General features: G+C 33.7%; 1 protein-coding gene across 1 annotated transcript in view; it reads right to left on the bottom strand.

The window, feature by feature from the left end:
- Nucleotides 1-826: 826 nt before the first annotated feature.
- LOC129225272 (orexin receptor type 2-like) overlaps nucleotides 827-9,497 on the bottom strand; it is a 31,638-nt gene continuing 22,967 nt past the window's right edge. Inside the window, exons 4-5 of the mRNA XM_054859860.1 lie at nucleotides 7,495-7,607; nucleotides 827-987 (exon numbers count right to left, since the gene is read on the bottom strand). Coding sequence (XP_054715835.1) covers nucleotides 827-987; nucleotides 7,495-7,607 — 274 coding nt within the window. The remainder of the gene's footprint in view (nucleotides 988-7,494; nucleotides 7,608-9,497) is intronic.

Below are 9,497 nucleotides of genomic sequence, written 5' to 3'. Positions count from 1 at the left end.
ACGAATGCAAAATGGTGTAAAGCATCGAATGCATGGTGCAAAGAAGCCGGTAATGATTTCTGATAACCAGAAACCATGAACCATGCTTGTATTTTACTCAAAACGCTCAGCGATTGCTTTGGAGCTGCATGTCATTTATTCTGTTTCATTCTAACGAGTTCCCGCTTATAATCAAATATTTACAAAAAACATTCTGTTCAATATGGCAAACTTAATGCAATATAATTTTTCTGGCAATTTCAAGATTAGAAAGATGTTATTTTCCTATCTACATGTGACGTATACGTATTCATTTACATCAATATACACTGTATTAAAATCGTTTCGTACTTTAAATAATAATTTCCAAGTTTACAAAACAATTATTAAAATCTCACAGCATTATAAGAATATAATCCTCAACCTTTTTGGCGAGTTCATTATTTTCGAACACATGCTATCAAAATAACACATAAAACCTTTCCGATCTTTTGTCTTTCGCTGAGACCACGAGAGAACTATTTGTTTGCTACTCAAAATAGTCATCCCGAGTTAGAATAGTTTCACCTATTGAGCTAAAGCTGACTTTCTCTTTCAGCTCAATTGCTCCACCAAGTAACCAACGTTGCTTACGAACCACTGTTAAGAAAAATGCCTTTCTGTTGCTCAAATCAAGCTCCGTGATCTTTCAGTCAGATCTCCAGTTGAAAAAATATCCAGATATTGAAAAGTCAGAAATTTGTGTTCTAACTTTTAACGGCGAAAGTATCGCGTTGATGTCGGGTTTGTTCTCATTACAAATAGAACCTTTCATTCAGAAGCTACAACCACTAAGCAGACGGTACTTTCACGTCTTTTCAATGGTGGTAAGATTGATGTTCTCCATTTGCGTGACTGATGTAGTAAATCTGTATTTAGTGCCCGTCAAGTTGTTTCGCTGGCGTGACATGTAATCTTTGTCACAACAGCGACAGCACAGGAAATTCTTGAATTCTTTGCGAAATTTCCCTGTAAAAGAGAAAAGCCATTGTTAGTTTCATTTTTTGATTAGCATGAACAGAAATTAAATTACTTTTTCAACTTCTATAATAAAGGGATTATAAATAAAAGTTTCTTTTCAAAACTTGTCACAAGAAGGGAAATAAATGTAGCAGTTTTGTTCATAAATCCTTCTATTGAACCACTAAAAGCGTTACCGAATTTGTTAAGCATATTATTCTTCGCATTTATGCTTTCAAAATAGAGAAAACAATGTAGTTTAGGAGGTATGATTCTGAAAAACTGGTCAGTGGAAAGTTTCGTGTTCGCAAGGCACATATATAATTAGCTTTTATTGCAATCTTTATCTTTATTAATAATAAAGCTAAAAGTCTTTCTGGATCTGTAAGACGCTCACAGCGCCTAGACCGTTCCGCCGATTTTCATGAAATTTGGCACAAAGTTAGTTTGTAACATGGAAGTGTGCATGCTATCTTACTAGAAAATTCTCCTGAATTTTTAACAGTGTAAGCACTTACGGATAGTGCTCTCAACGCAATAATAGCAATCACTGAGAGGATGAAAAACTTTGTAATAGTGCAGAATATCATAACAGTAAACATAAATAGCCTAAACATTGATACATACTGTAAAAAAAGTGGTACAGTGGTGGCAGCTCCATTACCAAGCAAAAGAAAAAAAGAAACATCTACCGTTCTTGCTTACATCATTTATCACAATTGTGCAAAAGGAACATATAAAGGTTGTTATTTTTAAAGTCATGTTTCATTTAAAATTTTTGATCATTCAGTACCAATATAGGACCAGCAAGGTTTGTGCTGTCCAAATGAGGAAGTTTTCTCCAAGAAAGTATTGCAATTTCGGCGTATACGGCAAAAAAATTAATTTGCGAAAGAGTTGTGTGCTGTTCATTCTTTTATATTTACTAGACCAGGGTTTTTCCAATTCGCACACTTTGAAAATTTAGAATTTTCTCAAGGCACCCTAGTTTGTCTCTATTATGTACATATGTTTCTTTGAAAGTCCAAAATCCGGTAAATGACGGCAATAACCGGAAAATCTCAACGTTCACATACCAAGGAGAACGTCGAAGGACCAACTATTTGACGCAAATCTGCGGTGAAAGTCTACATTCTCCAACTTTGGTCTTATATGGTAACATAAAACTATTCAGTAGACACTTCGCGTTAGCCTTCGCTCTTCTTATGACACCTCAGGAGCCGCAGCACCCACTCTGGGAGCCCTTGCTCTAGACAATGTTCTAAAGCAAAATATTCCTATAAATAATTTCTCGTAAATTTAACTAAAAAAATAAAATAGAAAGTACTTCTTTTATTGCTAACCAGTGGAACCCGCACGGCTTTGTCCGTAGTAGAAAAATTAAAAGGTCTTTTGGTTCGCCTGGTATATTTACAAATAATGTATGATGAATTTCTCGCCAATTGGCTTGCCTATGTTACGGTTTCCACGTTTGATAACTTTGTAATTTACTCGTACATCTTATGATAATTTTGATTGGGAAAATGTTCTTAAAATTGGAATAGAAAAAGAACAAAATCTAATTTCGAAAAATCGCTTCGAGGTGCTCTCCCCCATGCTACAAACTAATTATGTGGAAATTTCATGAGAATCGGCCAAACGGTCTAGGTGTTATGCGCGTCACAGAGATCCTGACAGACAGACAGACAGAGAGAGAGAGAAATCCGGACAGAGAGACTTTCAGCTTTGTTATTAGTAAAGAAAATACTTTTTTTATTATTAAATACTGGAAAGTGCTCATCAAGGTATGACGGGTGAAAATTGCTTCTACATTTGAACGAAGCCATTGCCTGTTTGGTGATATTTTGATAGTTGAAGTTGTAACCTTAACTCCAGTGGGTTAACCCTTAACTCCAGTAGGTAGCGTTCATTGTTGACATTGTTTCGTATCTTCATTCCCCTGAAATGACTCAGTCTTACCAGTAAAACAGTTAAGTTACCAGATCTAGTTCAGCCTTGTCACAACAAAGCCTTTCCCTGCATGTTAAACATTACCAAAACATATTATCAATTATCATGCCGTGGCGCGAGTTTCATTGTTGAAAGACGTACGTTACTCGACCATCGGCTATTATATATATCGTCGCCTCAGAGCAACAGTAAGATATCTTAGTGTTATTTCTGGGATTAGATATCTTACTGTTGCTCTGAGGCGGCGATATGAGGATAGGAAAACAACTGTGACAAAATTCAAATCAGGAAAACAAGCGATTAATATTCTGTTTTGATATTACACCAACGGTTTATAAATGATTTAGATGAAATTCATTAACACGTGTGTATATAAAAGCGTGAAGAATATTTCAAAATAAAAATGAAAACTCTTATACTACACATACTTTAACGGTAGAGTATGACTATCGAGAACATATTGCTACAAATTCTGTAAATATTAGTTATTTTTGTGATTAATTTGTCGTAATCTAGCTAAATTTGGCGTTTATTAAATTATCTGTCATCTGAAATTATTGTAGTAACGTAACCTGTAAATAGTTTCCTGTAATGAATACACAGCCCCTGTACATTTGGCTGAAGTATATAGTCCCCTCATTTCTGAATGATAAAATTTGTGAATGGAAAGAAATAAGGTAGAGGTAGAACCGTCTACGATTTTCTGGAATATTTGAGAGATTTCTTTCGATATCTATAAAGAGCGTGCCGCATGAAAAAAAGTCAGTCTCGTCTGAACCGTTGGGCTGAGAACATTTATTTTGCTCTGTGTATTAGCTCTGTTGATTGCGAGGCATTTCGCTGTTTTGTTTTGCGTATTTGAATGTAAATACATGTGTAACCGTTGAGTTTACGGTATTGATTGATATTTGCTTAATTGCTGATGATTAATTTAGCAGTTGACAACGATCTTTCCTGTACATAGTGTAAATAAATCTGTGTTTTTCTCAAGAACTGTGTCTTCCTTTCAAAAAAGTTGAAGCTGCACCGGAACCATTAACAATATTTTAAAAATGATTACCAATCCAAATTGAGAACGGTTTTGAGAATCTTGCATTTTTCTAAAATTTTAAATAAGCAAAAGAAAGGAAATGTTGCATTCCTTCATTCAATTCTTACTTAAACGTGCGAGTACTAATTTAATTCTGTTTTTGACTCTTCACAATAAGACATTTGAAGCAGTGAGAAGCAAAGGGATGTAAGTGGACATTTTCAAGTTTTGAGTAAAATGCGTTTAAAGTTGCGGTGCTAGGTAAACTTTCATTAAAAAGTTTTTCTAATCAAATTTTTCTTCCCATTTTTACTGGTTATCTTCGTTTTTTTAAATTTTGGCACTTACATCCCTTTGCTTCTTACTGCCTCATTTCTGTACCTCAGAGAGAGACTACACTGTAACAAATTTCAGAAACGTTTCTGGGTACATCGGAAACGTTTCCGAAATAATAAGAATCCTTCATTCAATAGCGAACTCCTCATTATTCAGAAAGCTTTCGGTTATTTCAAAAAATCTAGAAGCGGAAGTGAGGCGCAATGCTTCGAAACGTATTTTATCCTTCTAACACTGGCACCAGTGAGTCGGAAATAACGAGACCTTATTTTTTTCCTTATCTATGGTTGCTGCAGTCAGCAACTGTTTAGCATTGGATTGCTTGTTATTTCATGTCTAGAGAGTAGTAAAATGTGTCGAAACTAATTTTACGCCTTTGCATTTTGGACTGCCCTTGATTTTTTAGACGATGTACGCAGCTATTAAGTTAGTTAATAACCATTTTCTTCTTTACAATTTCCAATGCGACCATAATTAGATATATATTGTGTGTTCAAGCGTGAATAGTTTCAACACCCGTGTTTATACTTAATGAAACGAAACCCTTTGGATTACTTATTCAGTTGTAATGGAGGTATTTAGATTTTCTTCCGCTCATGTTCACTTGTAAGTATTAATGAATATTTTAAAACATGTTGTTATATACATTTATATTTTTGTTGATTGGCATTTGATGAGGCTCCAATTGTAACTGTTTTTGGGTTTATCGAATTAATTTAAAGTTATCCTACATACCTATGTGCGCAGTGTACTATTTGTTGTAACCAATTGAAACTGATTAATTACGCAAAAGAAATAAGATTTATAGTTGAAAAGCAATCACAGAAAAGTTATTTCGAAATACTTGGATATACATACATTGGTTCAAAAAAAAAAAAAATCAATTGTTTAATTCATTAAAAATATGGTAATGCAAATGTTTTCTAGTATTGTAATATGCTTCACAAAAAATCTGCCAGTATTATTTATCTTTTTTTATTATAATTTATTCATTTATTTAAAAATATTTATACCATTAGAAAATGGCCCAGTTATCTATTAGTAAGCAACATAGTTATGCAATTAATTCATGTGCTTATTCGTTTTGTTAAATGTGGTTGACAATAAAAAATTCCTTGACATTAGTTGTTCGATAAATAACATTTCCTTCGTGGATATACTAGTTTAATATAGGATAGTCAGGAGGAATGAGTCAGTGGCAAAAATGGAACAGCTGCATTTACAAGCCGAAATAAAAAGAAATATTATTTCATGTCATTGTTTTAAAAGTGATCATTTTTTAAATACTATGTTATTAATATACAATGCACATATGGGGAGAAGACGAGGGGCGTTCACCACGCAGACTGCCATTGACATTTTCAGGGATTGCTTTTTTTTTAAAAGGGGGGCGCTTTATAGCATTTTATGGGTTCACCATCACTCTTATGGTGTGAGGGGGGGGGGGGAAATCTCGTATATATGAAATGGAGCAATCATGCAATAGAATTCAATGTTTTAATAAATAAAATATGTAATGCACTTTGCGCACATTGTAAAAATAAAATCAGTAACCTATTTTGATTAAGTATTTATATTTGTGATGAACTGGAAAAGGGCAAGAACAGAAGAATCAACCCGAATGGTTCTAACAGGAGGACTTGGTGTTATATTTAAATTCACCAATTTCTCTGTTGCACTTTTCAGTACACTTTGTTCGTCAGAGAAATAGACTTGACGCGAAGTGAAGGAAAGTTCTGTCAAATTTTATCCGAAAATAAAAGCTATCAAGTTTGATACAAGATATGTTTTTAAGTTCTGCATTAAAAATACAATATGTTGATAATTTTGTCTTGAAAATATTGAGAGAAAAACTGAAGTTTAAGATTGTTTAACAAACAATCTTCACTTTTGAGAAAGTACCCCCCCCCCCCCCTCCCCTGACGATTTTGTGATTAGGAACGAAACTACTATATTATTTCATAAATTTTCAAAAATTTATAAATGTGCATATGTTATGCTGTTAACCATTCTATTTGTCATTAGAAATTCAGAAAAAAAATCCACGAATGATTCTAAAATTGCTTGTTTCATTGCTGTTAGATATGAAAGAACTGAAACTGATATGGTATACAATACTATAATAAAGAATTATATTTTAGAAAAAATCACGGAAAAAGGATTCTGAAATTCTCGGAAACGTTTTTGAAAATTGTTTGGAGAGTTCCGAAATACTCGGAAACGTTTTCGAAACTTTCATGAACCACAGCTGCACAGAATACGCAGAAACATTTCTGGAAATTACGGAAAGAGGATTCCGAAATACTCAGAAACGTTTCTGGACAATACAGAAAGAGAATTCCGAAATACTCAGAAACGTTTTTCAAAATTTCGTGAACCGCAGCTGCACGATATACTCAGAAACGTTTCCGGATTTTTTTTACAGTGTAGCTTAAGTCCAAAAATTGGGATTTTCCGTTTATTAGTGCATTGTATGAAGAATCCTATTCCGCATCTAGCCCTATGAACGTAATTCAAAAAAAAAATCCTTTGTAATGGGGTCGTTTCCAAAATTTTAAGAGTTTTTTTTTGAAAGAGCATACTTAAAAACATAGGATCAGACCATTTTTTTTATAAATTTGTTTACGTTTAATATAAAAAAAAAAATTACCTTAATTGGAGCGCTTTCGTTTTTTACGGCTTCTGCCGATGACATCACAAATGATGATATGCCATTCAGTGTTGCCATTCACAGTGCAAAATATTTAATTCGCATCTTTACTCACGTGTATTGGCAACGATATGGTTGGTAGCAAGCGTAGAGCGCAATTTTCGCTGCTTGATTAACATAACGCGGAAACGTAGTAGAAAGATCTGGCAAAGTGCATCATTTGTGACGTCATCAAGGCCACGCCTTGTTTCAAAACTCGGACATTTAAAAAAATTAAATTAAAAACAAAACTGTTGGAATAATGAAAGAGTTTTCTGGGTCCATGCTATTTTTTTTTTTTTTTTTTTTGCTCATTCTATCCATTTCAATGATAAAAGTAGTACTTTTGACTAACGGAAACCACCCCATTATCTACCAGTGTTGAAAGAGAGCGCTTTCCGCCCAATGCATGTGCCAAAAAAAGTTTTTCCTCTCTTCTGTAAAGTAGCGATTATGTGACTTACGTTGTTCTAGTTCTGAGGTACAGATTTATGCAATGAAAATTTCTTACCATTCATGAAGTTATAGATGATGGGATTGATTGAACTGTTGGCATAACACAACCAGTGGGACATGAGAGAAGCCACTGTTGTAGCTGTTGTTTGTGGCAATCCAACTGTATATCTGTAAAAATAAATATATGCCCCATATTAGAAGTAACAAAAAGTACGTTGAAAACTAGAGAAGACCACTTTTCTCATCCATCAACATATATTTTGAATTAGCTCGGTCTCTCTCACCCTTAGCTTGCACCTCTGATCATGAAAAAAATAGGTAGCATTCCGTTTTGGATTGACGTCGTCACCCCTCCCCCAAACCGTCTCCGGAATTTCTATGCGGAGACGGTTTGAGAGAAAAGATATGACGTTAATTCGAAGCGGGATAAAACATTGAGAGTAAGGCCCCTATATATAAACGAGCCGACGCATCAGCTTAATACCAGCCATTTTGGATCGGAGCGCGTGTTTGACTGGTTGTCTTTTCTAACAAGTTATCGCGTTTGTCGATTTTTCACTGCGAGCAATTATGAGCACATGAATTGTTTCTAAAATAAAATATTTTTTTCGGTCAATTTGGCAAAACCCGAAACTTTGCTCTGGTAACCATACCTCTACAACAATGAAAAATCCGATCCAAAATGGCTAAACTTAAGCTGATGCGCCAGCCTGTATATATAGCGGCTCTACGTGAGAATGCCGGAATAAGCCTTTTCACCTCGACCCCACATTAAGTCTAAATGCCTTTACAACGCGATAAGAGCAGTGTTTTAACGCATACGCATAAAATAAATTGCATTCTCAAGTACTGAAGTCACAAGAAATATATTTATCACAGAAAATATATGCACTTCTGTGCTTGAAGAAAGTAAATCGTCCAAGTGAAATTTTTTAAATGTAAAAGCTAAAGTAAAGAATCAAAGCGTTTTCAACGTACGCATAATTTGTCTATATCATTTTTCTTAAATGTATATACTGTATGGCTTTTTGTAAACGTTGTAAATATGGTGTTTTCTTCTGTAAACGTTTGCAATTGATGCTTTCTTTTATAATTGAAGAAATAGTATGATCGAAAATAAAAAATTACTTAAGGATATAAAAACTTAGTCAATAAGAACTGCAAAAAAAAAAAAAAAAACAATAATAATAACAACCAATGGTATTCCAAGACCAAAAAAAAAAATATTTATTATTATTTATTAATTTATTTATTTTTCATTTAAACCTGCTTTCAAAATTGATTCCTCCCCCCCCCCTCTTTGTTGTTATTTCTTACTCGTTTCTTTAGATATTAAGAAAGGAGGGGAGGAGGATATAAGAGAAGATACATTCTTATCGCTAAAATTTTGTTCATTAAATCTAGAAATGTATTTCAAAACTTGTTATAACAATATCACACTTGAAAAATATGTTCTTCGAACAACACACCAGTTTAAAAAAATTGATGGATTTTTTTTTCTTGAACTCGTTTAAATTTGAAGAAAATATTATATTCTACATTTCAAACTTAGTTTATAGCAGTCTATTTCATACTATTGCAAGAAAAATGGGGATTACTGAAACTGTGTAAACTGAAAATCTACTTTGCCAATCTTCAGTGAAAAGATTAAGTTTGTTTACAGGAAAAAAGTTCTTCTGGAATTTAAACAGTTGCATGATTTTCCTCTGCAGCTTCGGCGGATCTGTTTTTTGTTGAAATTGAACATCTTTCATGAAGCGAACATTTTCAGGGCTATTTTCTTGAATCCGAGTATTTAACATGGGTGGAACTGATTGGATCTATGTAAGCTGCTGAAACTTTAACAACTCGTCTCTGAAAACGTTTTGAATTATACTGTAATGGAGGGAGTTCGAGTATTCTTTGCTATTCGCTGAAGGTATTTTTCATTTTAATGCCAGTACTTGAGTTTCGTAAGTTAAAGGAAAGAAGTCGAACAAGATAATAGTTGCCAACAACTAATATTTTGTAAACATTTCTAATGTGACTTGATTCAAGTTTCTTAAAACCTATGATTTT

The sequence above is a fragment of the Uloborus diversus genome, chromosome 1 (genome assembly GCF_026930045.1).
Source record: "Uloborus diversus isolate 005 chromosome 1, Udiv.v.3.1, whole genome shotgun sequence".
In the NCBI taxonomy this organism is placed as follows: domain Eukaryota; kingdom Metazoa; phylum Arthropoda; class Arachnida; order Araneae; family Uloboridae; genus Uloborus; species Uloborus diversus.
This window is presented reverse-complemented; position numbering and strand designations above follow the sequence as displayed.